Genomic DNA, 18,588 nt, shown 5'->3' with positions numbered 1-18,588 from the left:
GAACACAGCACACAAACAGATCACATGCTAGCGAACATGGTCCTGTAAGTAAGCTTGTCTTCAGGGCTATTTTCTCATGAAATCTGCAGGGACAAGGACAAAGAAATACATGATTCCATAACATTCAAATGGTGAAATACCATTGGAGTGGTGATCTGGCTTCTTGCCTATGAGGCCAAGCTGTAAAATGATTTAGCACTCTCATAGAGCAGGACATTAACCACCACATAAGGATCTCAAATAACAGCAGCTGGGGAGGTAGCAGTATGAACAGTTCAGTTTCCAGGATCAAAGTCCAGTCAACGATGAATCACATTCCTTCACCCATTCAATAACCATCATCTCTTGTAGGCAATTACCTACAGAGTGCCAGATTACTTTGAGCTGGTAGTGCTTCCTGAGTGCATCAAGAGATGAGGATTCAAGTCCTGGGAGCTCCTACAAGCACCCAGACATCCCTGGGAAAGCCACAGGCTCCTACTGCAGGCTTTCCATAATGCTCAAAATGCCTTCAGGCAGCAACCCTTGGAAAGTCCAGAGGACTCCCAAAAAGATGCTCAAGCCTTGTGTGAAAAACAATGGAGAAGTCTTAGCTTCCCACATCTCTGTGCTTGCCTCCTCCTGGTGCAAACAGGATGCAGCAACTCGACTCAGGTAGGAATCAAGTTGCTCCTGTGCAAACCACTACACACGCAAACTATGGTGCTTTCATGTGCCTCTGTTCTGCACCTCTGCACCTAGTTCCCTGAAACACAGCTAGGTCACCTGATTCAGTTCTGTGTGAACACAAACGCCTTTCCCCATTACACCTGCATACCAAGATAAAAAGCTCGGGTTTCCTTTAGAAAGGAACAAATACACAGAAGGAGATTTTATCTTCTAAATAAAACTAGTAATAATCAGCAAATAAAACACAATCACTTGAGCAAACCTAATCACACAACTTTGCTATATGTGCATATTTCCCATTAAAAAGGTATTCATTTAAACTCTCTTCTGGTTTCCGCTGAGCATGAGACATTCCTCTGAGTGCAAGAGAAGCTGTTAATAACCACAGACATCACTAATCACCTCGTGGTCACGCTGACTCTGGTACAGAAAAACTCCTGCACAGAAGTTTGGTGTGGGCCTCGTGCTGTACAGGAGACAGTTTCACTCCTGCAAATTAACTTTGTCAGCACAGCAAAAGAAAAAAAAAGGAACAATTTTAAGTATTAAACCATGTCATGACTTAAGGAATGAACAGAATGTTTTCAAAATGCAAATTAAAAGGCATCTGTATTTTAATTACAGCATCAAAACTGCAGGATACTTGTCTCCACACACATTTCTTTCATTCATCTTCAGAGATGGCTGTGTACAGAGAATTAGTTCCATAGTATAAACCTACTCCCACGTACATTCCCAAAATAATTTGCATGTATTACCAATAAACAAACACACACACAGTTTTCAGGCCGCCCACAGATATGGTAGACAAAAAGAGGACTTGTCACTATTGCCTTTGGAATTATAACTAAAATTACTTCAACTTTTAATATAAGGAAAACAGAACTAAGTAGCTTCAGCGCCATACATTCAACACAATGTTCATTTAAGCTGACAAAATTTTAAAAACACCTGCAAATAGATCCTGTTGCTATGTAGCTGTTTTCTCATTTGAAAGCTAACAAAGGCTAAACAGAACCTTGCCTACAATATATTTTTCTCTATTACACTCAATGAGCTCAGTTTTGTTGCTGTCAGTCTATATAACTGATTTTTATACTGAGTCACTAAGAGGATACAGATGACAAACAGCTCCATTACAAAAGGCTGACATTACTTGCCTTGAGAAACAACAGTGACACAATGACAGTGGCAAAGCTCATTTCGTCTTTGCTTAATATACAGCTGACAACACTTCTATGGGCACTGTGATGCCTCCACAGTCAGTCTGAGTTTCGATTTTAATGTCATCCCCCAAAGACCAGTGCTGTGGCATGAAATGTCCTGATTTCTCAAAAACTTTTTTTTGTCATGAATCTCATAAGCATAATATCTCACCAGGAAAATTGCTCCAGTACAAAGTCACTATAGCTGTATGCTTGTTAGCAAGGTGGGGGGAATAAATATACTGGTGCTATTCTAAACACATTCAAAACTCCATACTCAGAATTAAAAACAAGCAAACAAAACAAAAAACCCCTCCCTTTCAGGGAGGCTCCAGATAAATATTGAAGGCACTCCCATTGTCAGCTATGCTGCCCAAGGCCTTTTAACTTGGGCATGAAGGATGACCCCAGGCTGAGGGCCGGCACGTAAGGGCTCAGAAAGTTGAGTGAGAGGTGCTGACACTTTGAAAACCAGCAATAAACAGGCAAATTATGGGAGCAGAAGCAACACAGATAGTGGTTGAGACTTAACAGTGTACTGGTGACTCAAAACCCTAACGAAACATTGCATTAACTGGAGACTTTCTTCAGTTTAGTTAACAGCCAGGTACTGTGGTAAAAGCATTCGAACCTAGCAGCAAAGTACGGTCTGACTTCCAAATGTGCTGTACACGTCCCACAGGCATCAGTGGTGTTTGGGATAGCATTGCACTCAGAAAATGAGTGATCTCTGAGGAAGGTGCTTGAACATGGACAGAAGGGCCTGCCTTCAAAATGTGAATGTTTGACTGTTTGACCATTTCCTACTATCCTCCTAGCAGCCACATTTTTTCCTGTTACGGAAAACTACAAGCTGTATCTGACAGAGTTTTCTGCAGCTCAGCTGTGGCAGGTCCCATGCAGGTAGTGACCCTCCTGTGCCCTACAGCTGCCTGTGTGGTTGCACAGGAAGGTTTTTGTGCATCTCAGGCCTACAGTTAAATATTCCACACTGAAAGCCAAATTCACATAGACCACAGGCATAACACCACACTCAGGGCAAGCGTTATCATATAGATGAAGATGTCATATGAATCAGGACATATGGAGCACCAGCTTCAGCAAAATCCTTTAAATCAAATTAATCACATGTGATATGGCAGCAAAGGCAGCATCACAGCCATTTTGAAATGGAACACCCCAGTTTTGTGCGCTTCCTCAGCAGCGTCTTCTAATTTAAACTGTGGAAGGAACTAAAGCTGCTTCTCCCACGGTCACGTCTGCCAGGAGGAAAGAGAACAGCATGACCAAAATCAATGCCAGTCCATCTCTGGCTGTTCACCTTATGCCCTCCACATCCAGTGCTGTAGGGCACAGACCCTACTGCAATAACAGCAACAGCTACAACTACAGAAGCTCAACTTTTCTCTTTCCCATCTACAACACCCAGAAGAAATACAGGCTTAATCTATGAAATGACTGACTAGAAGTCCCATTTTACCTGGAAATTTTAGGTCAGAAAGCATTCTGTGTGTTCTGAGGAAAACAAACAAACAAACAATGCACTTTTTCAATTGAAAAGAACTCTCTTAATTGTCAATGGAAACAAAATTTTAGTCAACCCCAGACTTGCAATGGTTATAGCAGGTTTCTTTCAATATTTTGAATATATGAAAAAGATGCAGACCACAGCGAGAAACTTTAAAAGGTGATTGATTCAAGCTGGGTTGAGTGTTAAGAAAACCTCACAGATACCATGCTTGCTTTCTTTGCGTACCAACCTCTTACTGCGTACAGCTTTCATAATCAAATTCTTTGCCATGTATAAAAGGAAAAATAAAGCTGTGCTGTGCTGAGCTGCATCTGCAAATTCCAGTGAGTGACAAGCCTCCTTAGCTTTGGAATCTACTTCATATTTCCTACACTTCTACAACGTATCGAAATCTCCATGCATCAGTCAAGACAACTACATTTGTTCCTTGACACTGAGATGGTTTAAGAGCGAGAACATAGAGGTGAGTTTCAATTAACATTATCCTTTGTTTACCCTCTTAAATAGCCATAATGGAAAAGTAAATTGAAAAGTAATATGAGGATTAACAGAAAATATTGAATAAACACAGTGGGCTGACTGGATGTTGAAACATAGAATCATTTAGGTTGGAAAAGACCCTTAAGATTGAGTCCAACCATTAACCTAACACTACCAAGTCCAACACTAAACTATGTCCCTAAGCACCACACCTATGCATGTTTCAAATACCTCCAGGAACGGTCACTCAACCACTTCCCCGGGCAGCCTGTTCCAATGCTTGACAACGCTTTTGGTGAAGAAAATCTAAACCTCCCTGGCACAACTTGAGGCCATTTCCTCTTGTCCTATCAGTTGTTACTTGGGAGAAGAGACCAACACCCACCTCGCTACCACCTGCTTTCAGGAGGTTGTAGAGAGGAATAAGGTCTCCCCTCAGCCTCCTTTTCTCCAGACTAAGCAACTCCAGTTCCCTCATCTGTCCATCATAAGACCTCACCACAACTCTTTGAGCCCAGCCATCCAGCCAGTTTTGTACCCAGCGAAGTGTACACCCATCCAAGCCATGAGCAGCCAGTTTCTCCAGGAGAATGCTGTGGGAAATGATGTCAAAGGCTTTATTAAAGTCCAGGTAGACAACATCCACAGTCTTTCCCTCGCCCGCTAAGCGGGTCACCTTGTCATAGAAGGAGATCAGGTTAGTCAAGCAGGACCTACCTTTCATGAACCCATGCTGATTGGGCCTGATCACCTGGTTGTCCTGTACCTGCTGCATGATGGCACTCACTGCGTGATCTGCTCCATAACCTTCCCTGGCACCGAGGACAGACTGACAGGCCAGGAGTTCCCTGGATCCTCCTTCTGGCCCTTCTTGTGGATGGGCATCACATTGGCTAATCTCCAGTCAACTGGGACCTCCCTGGTTAGCCAGGGCTGCTGATAAATGATGGGAAGGGGCTTGGTGAGCACTTCTGCCAGCTCCCTCAATAACCTTGGGCGGATCTCATCTGGCCGCATACACCTGTGTATGTCTAAGTGGTGTAGCAGGTCACTAACTACTTCCCCTTGGATTATGGGGGCTTCGTTCTGCTCCTCGTCCCTGTCTTCTAGCTCAGGGCTAATGTATTTATAGAAACATTTTTTATTGTCTTTAACTGCAGTAGCCAGGTTAAGTTCTAGATGGGCTTTGAACCTTCTAATTTTCTCCTGCATAGCCTAATGACATCTTTGTAGTCCCCCTGAGTTGCCTGCCCCTTCTTCCAAAGGCCATAAACTCTCCTTTTTCCCCTGTGTTCCAGCCAAAGGTCTCTGTTCAGCCAGGCCGGTGGTATTCCCTGCCAGCTTGTCTTTCAGCACACGGGGACAGCCTGCTCCTCTGCCTTTAAGATTTCCTTCTTGAAGAATGTCCAGTCTTCCTGGAGTCCTTTGCCCTTCAGGACTGCCTCCCAAGGGACTCTGTCATCCCGTCTCCTAAACAGGCCACAGTCTGCCCTCTGGAAGTCCAAAGTAACAAAGAGAAGGCAAGCAAATCACTTAAGCAATACACAGAGTCAGGAGTACCACTCAACTGACAGGGTAATTAATGTTCCTTAGATAAATCTATCCTCAGGAAAAAAAACACCCAATCAAAAAAACCACAACTAAAACCCAGTTTAGTGTTTCAAAGCATTGATACTTGCTGTTGTTACAATCTGTTTATCCATGCACAGTGACCAGGTAGCATTCTTAAGTGATGGTACTGATGTCATCAAGCCCATGTGCTATACTGATAAGCTGTTGATGCTAAGTTACGGATTCCTTTGTTACTACAGGACACCCTACTTCATAGCATCCAGTATAATCTAAAATAATTACCAAATACACTTGTACTGTCACTATGCCACTCTGTGGTGCAGCTCCTTGCCATGAACAATCATGCTTTACACTGACAAATAAAAACCACATTCTTTTCCTACGCTGCCCAGAGGTGAATGAAAAAATTATGAATGAAAGTACTAAGAAATTAACCATTTTTTTTCTTCCCTTAAATTGAATCATTAATCACCTTGAGCTTCTATTCTGGCAGAACAGATGTGGCTGTTTGTCACTGACAACAAAACTGCAAAGACTTTTTACATGGAGTAGAATATCCTACCTGGAACAACTTCGAAAAGGAACTTTCCTGGACTTTCTTCATTGCAGGGATGCTCAATTACTCTGTTGCCAGGCAGAAAGATGGTACCCTAAAGAAAAAAATAACAACAAGCATGGGATTAAAACTGCTACCACACTTCTGATAGACTAATGCTTCTTCTTTTTGGACTGGGGTATACATGAATTTGTGGTGTTGCACCTGGGCAGCTGACTTCCAAATTGACACTGAGGAGGGAATATCCCAAAAGTCAACATCATAGATCCCCTTAATTAACTGAGGCATTCAATAATGGCTTTAGCTTTTTTTTCATCTCTTGAGTTTTTTGTACCATGCAGATTTTTGTACTAATCACATGTACTAATTCCACTGTGCTGCAGGGAAAATTCGAGACTAAAAGAAAGGGTTAGTTTGACCCTATTGGTGAAAAGCTATGAAGTTGCATGTGTGAGGCAGATGAATTTATCAGCTAGGCTTCTTGGCTAAAACCAAAGGATATGTGGACAGAAGAGTAGCCTCAATTTGTGGGGCACATACCCAGTTTCTGCTCTGTGCCTTTTTGCTGTACCATCCCAGGGAGGCAGTACAGAGAAAACATCCCACTTCCATCTACTGGCAGCACCAGCAGACTGGCACACCACAAAGCCACAGCATGCGTGGCAAGAGTCCTGTTCAAAGATGCATTTGCTACTGTGGTGGGTTGACCCTGGCTGGGAGCCAGGCGCCCACCAGAGCCGCTCTATCACTCCCCTCATTCACTAGACAGGGGAGAAAAGGTGTAACAAAAAGCTTATGGGTCGAGATAAGGACAGGGAGAGATCACTCGCTAATTGTTGTCACGAGCAAAACAGACTGAACTTAGAGAGGGAATTCATCTAATTTATTACTAGGCAAAACAGAGTAGAGGAATGAGAAAATAAAATCAACTCTTAAAACACCTCTCCCCACCCCTCCCATCTTCCTGGGCTCAACTTCACTCCCGGCTTCAACCTCCACCCCCCTCAGTGGCACAGGGGGACGGGGAATGGGGGTTATGGTCAGTTCATCACACGTTGTTTCTGCCACTTCTTCCTCCTCAGGGGGAGGACTCCTCTCATCGTTCCCCTGCTCCAGCACAGAGTCCCTCTCATGGGAGACAGTCCTTCACGAACTTCTCCAACATGAGTCTTTCCCATGGGCTACAGTCCTTCACGAACTGCTCCAGTGTGGGTCTCTCCCACGGGGTCACAAGTCCTGCCAGTAAACCTGCTCTGGCATGGGCTCCTCTCTCCACGGGTCCACAGGTCCTGCCAGGAACTTGCTCCAGTGTGGGCTTCCCACAGGGTCACAGCCTCCTTCAGGTGCCTCCACCTGTTCCGGCGTGGGGTCCTCCACGGGCTGCAGGTGGAATCTCTACACCCCCTCATCCTTCCTCCATGGGCTGCAGGGGGACAGCCTGCCTCACCATGGTCTTCACCACGGGCTGCAGGGGGATCTCTGCTCTGGTGTCTGGAGCACCTCCTCCCCCTCCTTCCTCACTGACCTTGGTGTCTGCAGAGTTTCTTACATCTTCCCACTCCTCTCTCTGGCTGCAAAAGCTCTCTCTAACTGTTTTTCTTCTTCTTAAATACGTTATCACAGAGGCGCTGACTGGCTTGGCCTTGGCCAGCGGCGGGCTCGTCTTAGAGCCGGCTGGCATTGGCTCTGTCAGACACAGGGGGAGCTTCTAGCAGCTTCTCACAGAAGCCACCCCTGTAGCTCCCCCGCTACCAAAACTTTGCCACGCAAACCCAACACAGCTACAGGCAGATAGATGTCAGATAATCTCTGTGACGGGCATGTTTATCACAACTTTACTACCTTGAGAAGGCAGATGGGAAATTTTAGCTGTGCATATTTGCTAACATTGGTTACCAAAACCAATGCCTGCAACACTCAAAACATTCCTGGGGCTTCAGTGGAGTGAAGACAGAACTTTTTCCCCTCCCCTCTTTGCCCTGCTGTCACATGGGATGGATAGACCACTCCTTTCCTCAGAGCTTTTTCATTTTCAGATATTACAGTTCCTCCTAGTACCACTTTCTCTTCAGTTAACAGGCAGTCTGTGATGAAATTATGCTGGGATGGCTGTCCAGGGGTAAATTTTCAGGGCGGCATCCTAGGAATTGTATTAGGTACAGGCTCTCCATCACTGTTAATGGGAGATAATTCCTGCTTACCAATATTCTCCAATTACTGCATAACAAGGCCCCTATCTCCAAAGTAAACAACTTACATAACTTAAATGGCTTAAATACAGAATATCTCAAGTTGGAAGGGCCCCATAAGGATCAATGCGTCCAACATGGAGCAACGCTTTCCATAGTAGTTTCATGAAATGCTGCTTATAAGTATCTGTCAGAGGGTATCTTTACTAAAAAGCAGTAAAGATATCCCTGTACAGGAAAAACATCAATTCTGATATCCAGTATTCATTGCTATGGCCTGTAACCTTCATTACAAGCAGAAGCATTTACAATTATGGGGAAGGCAAGACAAGCAGAATGCTGTAGTCTTCTCACAAAGGAGACCTTACAAATTGACAGGGAAAAGTAATCTGAAGAAACAGGTAACAGGTGTTTTACAAAAATCAGTATTTGTACCAGCTGATGTGGAAACTGAGCTCTACACTGACTTGTCAGCATACTGCTGTCTGCCAGCAGGTACAGTGTGTCATGGGAAGTCAAAGACAGGGTGCACAGATATTTTATCAGGTCATACAAAATCACCGCCATTAAACGCTATGATACTTTTTACTGAAAACAGATGAAATGGAACAGTATTCTGCTGAGGTGGTATTAGCAGCAAGCATTAGCAGTTGTGGGCAGCTTTCCCCACTCACTGCATATACAGATGTATTATAAGCATTAAGTGCCTTGGTCCAATAGCTCTACTAGAATCTTTTTTTCCTTCATTCCTGCTACAAGCAGCAACTGTTAATAGTTGTCACACTCCAAAGCCTTCTGTGAACTACCTTATTAGGCAAGAATAGTAACATAAACAGAAAAAATTATATGAATGGAAAAAGATAAGCCACAAAATATCTCAACTTCTTAAATAACAGCTGGAGAAAAAGCAGCAAATACAAGGAATAAATTTTTCTGAGCATTATGGGAGACCAGGAATAAGAATCTCTAAAAAAACATTTTTAACTACGTCTATTTTATGCCACATGTAATAGACTACTAAGACTGGTATAATTTTCTTGCCCACTTTAACTTCTGGCTTGAGCTGGTTTTACCTAAAAAAAGCTCCACCCAGCACACAGCATGAGCAGATCAGAGTCTTCATGCTGGAGTAAATTTCACTGCTCAGGAGCTTATGTCAGTGAAGGCATACAACATATTTAAGCTAATTATCCATCTTACTATTCAATTAAACAAAAATACAAAATTAAGGAGGCCTAGCCTACAGCACTGTAAACTAAAATCAATTTACAAGACAGTAAATGAAAACTGCATTTAACTTTGCTGTCAACTCATTAGCAACAGACATGCTGCAGTCTCATTACAATGTGATGCTTTCTGATTCTTTGATGTAAAACCCTTTTAGTATTTACTTTAGTGAGCTGTCTTAATGACAGATTTTTGAGAACATAAGAACAGAACATTCATATTATTTATAACCTTAGCACCTTCACTTCATAGATAAAACCTATTTCATCTACTAAAACGTGCAGCCTAAAGTCACCCATGACAGCTGAGTTAATATGAAGGGAATCCAGACAGGAACACCATACAGAATATTGCTGTGGTTTAACAAGAAGACATGTCCTCAAATGGTAATTTTATTTTACTGTCTATTTTCAGAACTACTATTGGAAACATCAGTGCACGTGAAATATTTGAATATATATATATGGGTGTTTTTAAAAATAAGAAAATAGCTTTGCTTGTGCAACATGCACCTGGATGCCCCAGACTAGTGGGGAAAGCCTAAGAAAGCAATTGCAGCTCTTTCACTTCCCATTCTGTCTGCTTTCATACCCATCTGTCTGCCTTCACCACACGGCAACACTTCCCCTTCAGTAAATTTTGTAGCTATCTACATAACTGTACCAAGGCTATCTGGCGTGTCCCTTTGCTTAGTTTCTCAGCAGCTGGCAGCTTGTTTCACATGAACACGCTGACAGCCAGGGAACACACCTCTACCATAACAAAACCCCTGTGGGCCCTTCATGTGGCACAGCCCAGGCTGCTGGGTATTTGATACCAGTGAGGGGACCCCAGTCCCCCAGTCACTGTTGGTCCTCTTGCTCAGTTGTTTTTCTAGGTCCTTAAGGTGCAACATCTGGCCCATCCTTACATCCTGGATAATCCAAAGATTACAGACTATCAGAGAGTTGCAAAGGTTCAACAAGTTAAAGCTGTTTTTCTCCTTGAGTCTCTAATTCCAGGGGGAAATAAGAGAAAACCCCCAACTATATAGTCTTAGACACCTAACAAGATAGTAATTTGCACATAACAGATGAAGGTGATTTCCAGAGGAAATACATGTTTTGACTTGGGTATCAGTGCATGTAAATGTTCCATAATTAGAAAACTTCTCATTGCTTCATATCAAACTCTACAAATCATTCAAAACTGTTAAAACAAAAAATCTCAAGATTGGACCAGATTAATATTCTGCTTTCAGAAAAAGAAAGAAAAAAACATGGTGCCACCAGGGAACAAGACATATAGTCTACAGAAATATAAAAAAAAGGGGAGTGGGAGAAAAACGTGGCCCTGACCGAAGTCCCTCCTTGCTCCCACTGACATTCTGTTTGCAGGCTGTGCCTCCACCAGGTCAGTAGCGTTTTGCAGAGCTCCTGCTGTGGTAAGCCCGGGTTATTTTTCAATTTCAACACTTCTGTCCTTACCAAGGCAGTTCTACTTCTCTAGCTGAGTGCTGAGGGTGACTCACTGGATGCAGGAGAAGCTTGGGTTGCTCAAGAAGCATTGGCCCTAACCAAGTATCGAGCCCACTGTCAAAGGAGCTTCTCACACACATGGGTTTTACTACAGTACACTGTTGCTTCAAACCAAAGATCATCTAAATAGAACAACAACATTTTTATTAATATTAAAAATCTGCATATATGAAACCTTTAACTGAAGAAAAATTACTACTCAGTTAACAAAGGACCTCATAAAACACTGCAGTGCAGCAAGAATGACATAAATCTACTTTGGATTAGAGTCACAGCGTTACGGTCTTGTTCAAAGAGATGTTTCATCCCACACTGGTCCCCTACAACACTTTCTGCATCATTCAGCAGATGAACTTCATGAAGAAGCATGGAAGAGAAGACAGGATGGCCACCACACAAGTGCTTCACGACAACCAGCTGACAGATGGTATTTCTGTTTTGCACGCTCTGTGTAATGCTCTAATAGTGAAGCAATCCTGTGCCTCTTTCTCTTATTTTCCATTACTCCTCCCTAGGTACACTTTCCCCAACCTTGTTTGAACTTCATTTTCTGAAGCAGACGTATTACCTGTATTCAAGAGATACCAGGTTTTCTCCAAGAAAGCTTATGATACAAGGAATTCCCATGTCTTTAAAGCTGCTCACTGGCAACTACAAAGACAAAATACATGACTTTCAATACTCTGGCTGTATTTTACTCAAAAAGCACAGACACATGAGGAAATTAACTCCTTTCTTGCCCAAAATAATGTCTTCAGTATTTATTCTAATACTTAGAATAAAGACTTAACTGGTCTATTTGCCTGCTTGTAGTTTGTTCTGCCACCTCTTAAAAAAGTTACTTCAGAAGTCCACGGTATCAGCAGTTATATCAGATGTTCTTCCTACCCTTCCAACTTCGACGATTTACCAAAGATCATTGAATTTTACTTCAGCTTTCAAGGTAAGTGCTGCATTTCAATATTTGTCTGTCTTGTTTCATGGGAAACTCTTCCCAGGAATATTTTTCTGGTACTTTTGTATAGTTTCAGTCAACTTAAAGGACCTTCACACATAGCTTCCTCCTCTTTCTTTGTTGCTCGAAGTTGGTTAACCGGTTAACCACAACGTAGAAGCGGCTGCACTGGTTTGGCAGCAAAGGCTTCCAGGGTTTTATCCCTGCCACAATGCAGCCCCTGAACAAACGCAGCCCAGCTACTCATGCCTTTCTGCAGGAAAGCTTCCAAATCAGCTGGACTGCATCTTTCAGAAAAAAAATCCAGTCCTCAGAAATAGTGCTGAGGAGGTCTGCAGCCCATGATCAACTGCTATTCCCCATGCCACGCCCTCTCCCTCCCTAGGTGGTGTCAGACTAAACATCTCCACAGCTCTTAGAAAAGGTTTGCTCACAGAGGGAGGAAGGGGTAAAGAAGAATCACCTCTCAGAGAGGCAGGAAGATCATCAGCCAGGAAGGAGGCAGCTGATGGGGAGAATTAAGAAGCAGAAAGGATCTTTGGGTACATGTGTCCGTTATATGACTCACAGCCATGTGCAACACAGCACTGTTGTGTGGTTTCTTTTGTTGCTGTTGCCGGAAAGTCTTGAGTGTCATACGTAAGAACAACTGTGCACTTCAACTTGGATGGCATCTTAAACTGAAAAATACTACATTTAGTGGATAATACTGTTAACATCACTAGTATTTCCAATGTCACAGCCTGAAAGGCATCCACTGTATTTCACAGTAAAGCCTATTAACCAACTGGGATTAAATAATATACCCGGTAGGCATGCACATATATACATACATGTGTATTTCTACATGTACTGTGAATTTATAAACAAGCAATGCATAGCAAAGAAGGATAAAGTGAATACATAAGCTGATGTCAGTTAACTGTCTTTGCCTTTTAACTATCACAAAATTAGATTATCTCAAGTCCAGGTGAGCACTTTGCGTTGTCAGGAACCTACAGACACGAGGTGAGGAGGAAAATTTATAGCACAGGCAGAAATCCACTTCTATTGAGGTCAATAATGGAACCTGTACTGTACTCACTAAAAGCACAGTTTGACCGCAGTAACCTCTTATGAACCTGACTTGATTTCCACCATTACAATGTATTTCCAAGATCTCAGTAAAGTGCAAAAGGGCACAGCAACCCTGAAAGCCAGCCCTTTCATTTAACTACCAATGCAAAGATATCTGTATTTCAAACTGAGGCCTGGGCGAGTTAACCAGCTGGCTCCAAACTCCAGATCAGTGCTGTGGCAGGGGCAGAGAACTGACTCGGCTGCCTCTAGCTAGGCAAAGCCTGGCAGATCCTGAGCGTGCTTAGCCCTGTGGCACAGCATGACCCAGCAGTGTTCACAGCACGCTGGCTGACGTGGCTTGGCTTGCTTTGTCTAGTGCAGCACCTCTTCTTTGCTTTCACCCTTGCACAACTCTGCCTTTTGCTGATACTGCACGTCATGAAAGCAAGCTTACTTTTACAGCCTTAGCCTGCAAAAAAAGCATCCTCTGCCAGAGGCCAGCTCTTTGCCTCAAATTCACTGGCCTGTTTATCCAGTTAAATAACAATGGTCAATTTCAGAACATTTCAGTCATTCCTGTTGCTGTCCTACAGTTATAATCTATCAAGAAATTTGGTGTAATTACTTAGCAACAAATCTATAGATGGGTAGTTACCATGAGCGGGCCTAAAAGGTTGTAACAGGGACTCAAGCAGTGTAAATGCTCTGACTACTAATCTCCAGTGATATTTTGAAGCTACGTAATTGCTGTTCTTCAATTTAAACAGGAAGTATTTTTGTCCAGAGATCTCTTATCCTCCATGTACGTTAGGGGTTTTAAATCTTATTGGTAAACACTACATAAAGAATACAAGTATTACTGATTTTACTGAATTGGCACTGTTATATATGTAATGTCAGGTTTTCTAGCACACATGACAATAGTGGGACAACAATAAAAAAGTTAATACAAGCTATAATTATAAGAGAATGAAGGAACCAGATGTTCTTTTTTTCATTATAAGATAATAAGATTTTTAAAATTTTTATTGTAAGAGTGGATTTTTATACCATTTAAGGAACCAAAGCTCTGGAAGAACTGCAATTACCACAGGAGGTGATACAGTCTTTGTCTTGCAGTTACTGCAGCCATTTACAGTTTTGCAGTATGCACAGGGAGAGAACAAGTGCTATCATATTTGAGGCATCTGGGGGGGATAGCTATTCAGATTTTAGAGGGTCTGTAACTTGCCAGGAATGAAGACAGAGAAGGACAGAAAAGTCACAAAAGAAACAGGGTTGGCTGGATAAAATTCAGTCAATACACAGCATACATTTTTTTTGGCATAAATTCCATTGCATTTGACATTTTCTTGTCCCACTATGTTAACACATTACTCCAGTTTGTTTTTGTTGAAGAACAAGAACTGTTGTTTAGTTCTCAGAAATTTCACAAACAGGAGCATAAAGGAGATATTTCCCTTACCTAAGGAAAGGTTCAAACCTACCTCATAGCTTAATTTTCTACACAAGAAAAATTCACCTCTGTGGTGGTGAATACCACATGTACTGTTTGCTAGGCAATGAACACCAAAACATTTATTCTGACATGAGAGAGAGAGCTGGCAATTTTACTAGCATATGAGTTTCTTTAAGGATTTTTCTATCTTTCGCTCCTGCCACACATTTCACTTAATGGTTGAGCATCTCTCTCTGCTTGAGAGAAACTTCGTTCCTCAAGAATGAAGCAATCTTGGCTTGAGCAGCCACTAGAAAAAACTCCTTTTGTTCCACAAGAGAAAGAAAGCTCATACCAAGTTAAGCTGTAACACCACAAAAAATTAAGTTTGCCTAAAACCAGAGGCTAGATACAGTGGTATTGAATGCCTACGTTTTCATTTCTCTAGTAAGGGCAAGAGAGGAGTAACCATTTCCTGACCACATCTGAGACAATGTCTGAAATTATTAAAAGCTTTTTCTCTTTTGAATCTGTTTCCCAGCACAAACCTCTACCTTACAGTTCAAAGTAAAACTTAACATGCTTTCTTCCCAGTCTAAATTCTGCCTGCTATTTTAAAGAGTTTCAGACAGATTTTGGATTAGTATGAAGCAGCTTTCGTTTCTAAAACAGATTTTCTGTGGTATCTAGAGAAGCTTTAACACCTCTATTCTACCCACCTTCTCCTGACTTCTCCCTAATGAATGAGCTTATTCAATTATATGTGAGCTTCTGTGAGAAACACTGCTCCTCCTGCAGAACTTTTGCTTTTCTTTCCCAAGTTTGTCACAGGGGGTTATAAGGAGATAGTTATAGGGGGTGAGCCAATTCACAAGTAACCCTCTTGAGAGTACCTCAGGCATGAAAGCACAGTGCGCATCTGTTCACACACAAGCACTTCCAGAAGGAGCAATTAGGAGTGTGATTCAGGAGAGGGGAGACAGGTATGATAGGACTGAGCTCAGTTAACAGAACAGGACAGGTCACAGGGTCCAGCGGCCAAGAGACGTGGGAGCTCTACAATATAAGATTCCTTCTTACAGAAAGGACCCCGTGGTATTTTCTGAAGGCAAAGAAAAAGGAGACAGGTATAAATAAATTTGGAGACTGCATTGAGTTTAAGGACTCATGAGTTACAAGCTAAGCTCCTTATTAGATGAACGCATGGAAGTTTGATAAAATTAGGCTTCATAATGATAATTAAAGTTTGATCAACAGCAATGACAACAATAGGGCTAGGCATTACTGAATTACTGCAGAAGAGAAAGGCATCTTACTTCCAGTAGCTCTGGTCAATAAGAAATTTAACTTGATATTAGATAAAACTATTTTCCCAAGGAAAAAAGTCAATAAAGCACAAAGCATGAGAACACAGAGGACCAAGTCTTGCTTTACAGATCTCTTTTGCAAAGGAAATTTACTGACTTCTAGTCCTGAGAACATCTAAGCCAAAACAACGCAATTATTCCCCAAAAGGATATTTTGCAGGAGAAAATTTCAAGTATGGCCTCTCATTTATATACAGAGCTTTCCAGTGACAGTCTTGACAGATACAGCAACACTGTGAGAGAATGTAGATTGAGCAGGTTAAATCAAGTCAGTCATTAAATACTGAACTAAACATTTTTCAAGATAAGATTCAGAGGGAGGAAAAAAGGCCCTAAAACTGAACTTCCTATTCTATCTCGGTTTCTTATTTTGAAAAGATGGGCAACCAGCAGTCACTGCACACAGTTGCCTTACCTCCAAGGGTCAAGTGGATACCATTTAAACACTCTATTTGGTTTAACTCGTACAGCTGATGGAAAAGATTAGGATCTAGTCCATGATAGCAAGAAAAACATTTAGAGTTACCAGAACTGCTAATCAAGTGCTTTGCTGGATCTCATTCTGAATTATGCTTTCACATTGCAGGAGGATTCATTTAGGGGGAAAACAGTCTAACAATCTATGGAAACACTAACAATGTTACATCCTTGTTGGAAAAAATACAGCTGGATAATTACAGCTGGCTTTCAGAGCAGATTGAGAAGACCTGACCCATTGTAACATTTAACAGATGAATATAAGCAATAGATATCACAACACTTAAAGGAACAAATGTCACCTTGGACCTCAGATGATGGAGCAACAAATAACTTGTCTGTTCATCTCCAAACTGAAACAGCCTCAGCCTGACCACTGGGCCCAGCCTGGGGCCCTGAGCTGGAAGGTGGGTGCAGACCCAGCACAGAGAAGGCAAAGAAAACCAACACAAGTGATCAGAGCACTAAAACCTGCAACCTCTCTCTCAAAGCTGGACGGTAGGCCAAAAGTAGCTACAGCAATTTGCTCCAAAAATAACCTGTGCTTCAGGCTTGCCATCATTCTCTGAAGATCATCAACAAGGACTAAAAGAAAAAAGAATAATGCCATACAAATAATAATCAAATGAAATCAACAATTAAGATTTCATCATTTCTAAGTCCCAGGACACCCTGCCAGAGAGGCCTTTGCAGGGAAGGCTGCTTACTCAGGTGTCTGAGGCAGGTTCACAGGAGACCCTGCTACACCCACCAGAAGGAACACTGCAGTCACTTCAGTTTAGCACCAGAAGCCTCCTTTCTCTATCACTGAAATACAGTTATCCTAAAACACACAGTCAGAAAAACAGCAGTGGCTAAAACCATGGCCAGGTAAATCCCAAGTGCAGATCAGGCTGCTTCTGACCATCAGAAACAACTCACCACTTTCAAAATTTCTCATGTAGGATCACTATCCTCTCCCCCTCCACACCCTTTCTTCAGCATTCCTTATTGGCTTAGTTTATGATAACAGTCTTGCTTATGACAACTTATACTACGCTGCTCTTATAAAGCCTACTAAAATGACAAAATCGGGCTTTTTAAACTGAAAAACATCAATCAAGAAATAATTTTTAAATATAAAAACCCCACCTTTGTTCTCTAGGTCCAGTGTGAACAGGAAAAGAAATAATAAACAGCTGGAGAGCACAGTCTTGAAAGACTGCAGTCTTCAGCTCCCAAGCATGTCAAATACAGATAAAGACAAGTATTTATCAGGAATGATTAACATAAAATTGTTCTTGCCTTGAGAAAAGGGATAATTCAAATCAATTTGTTTGGTTTTGTTCGTTTTATGACTTCCATGTTGAATTTAAGAAGTAAAATTCTTTCCAACCCCAATACACATAGCTTTTTTCCAGGAAAGCTGTATGTGGCCGAGCATCCCACCTGAGGATAATTCATTTCCAGTTCCATATGTAGTAAAGGTTGAAGCTGCTGCAGATTTCCTAGAAATTGCACATAAAGTGCAACTTTTACAGCATAAGTAAAGGAAGGTGGCAGACAGAGACATGAAAATGGGAATACGATTCCACTGAAGTCGTTTCTTCTTTTCCTGTGCAAATATTCTTCTTGGCTTTTGGCTAGCAAGAATATCCCAGTAGACTTTGCCTGTCCTATATAAGTTATCATATTGCAGTTTTTTGTTAAAGAACAAAAATCTAGTTTCACATGGAAAAATTTTAGAGCTTAATGGCAAGGGTTATCTGTCTTTTACAAGTTTTTTTAATGCCTATATTGCTTGTTGTTTTAACATCTATACGTTGTTTATATTTTGTCTATATAGTAAATGTTTTATGAACATGGCTTATAAGTGCTACTGCACTACAAATACCACATTGATACAAATTAAATAGCTCATTTACCTTTCTGGCATCTAGTGTAAGATACTCTGTTGGTCCTTGTCTAAGGGATTACATTAATTAGCAGTGATTCTATCTTAGGAAGACTGGGGTCATGTCTCCTGTGGTATCTGAAGAATTAACACAACTGGAAAACTCTGATTCACTGATTACAAATTACTTCTCAAGCAGTACCATTTGTGTACAGTAGATTTTTTTCCAGGTTTTACTTTCAAGTCAGCATATTAGTTTCTCATCTTTATAAGTGATCTGAATCACACATTTTTATAGCTTTTGCATGAGATCTAGCTGTTTCTTAAGCAAAGTATTAGTAATGCGTTGAAAAGTATCCTTATATATTTTTATTATGCAAACAAAATATTGAGCAGAGAATTCTGGCTGATTAAAAGTTGCCTTAGGAACTGAACTGTTTGATACTTGACAGATGCATGCATACAAAATATTG

General features: G+C 41.6%; 1 protein-coding gene across 2 annotated transcripts in view; it reads right to left on the bottom strand.

The window, feature by feature from the left end:
- The window catches only part of ARHGAP24 (Rho GTPase activating protein 24), a 230,871-nt gene that overhangs the window by 137,704 nt on the left and 74,579 nt on the right, over window positions 1-18,588 (bottom strand). For both annotated transcript variants that reach the window (XM_054825404.1, XM_054825409.1), the window contains one exon: window positions 6,020-6,107. In XM_054825404.1, coding sequence (XP_054681379.1) covers window positions 6,020-6,107 — 88 coding nt within the window. The remainder of the gene's footprint in view (window positions 1-6,019; window positions 6,108-18,588) is intronic.

The sequence above is a fragment of the Grus americana genome, chromosome 4, assembly GCF_028858705.1.
Source record: "Grus americana isolate bGruAme1 chromosome 4, bGruAme1.mat, whole genome shotgun sequence".
NCBI lineage: Eukaryota > Metazoa > Chordata > Aves > Gruiformes > Gruidae > Grus > Grus americana.
Note: the sequence above shows the minus strand (reverse complement) of the source record. Positions and strands in the feature narration are given on the sequence as shown.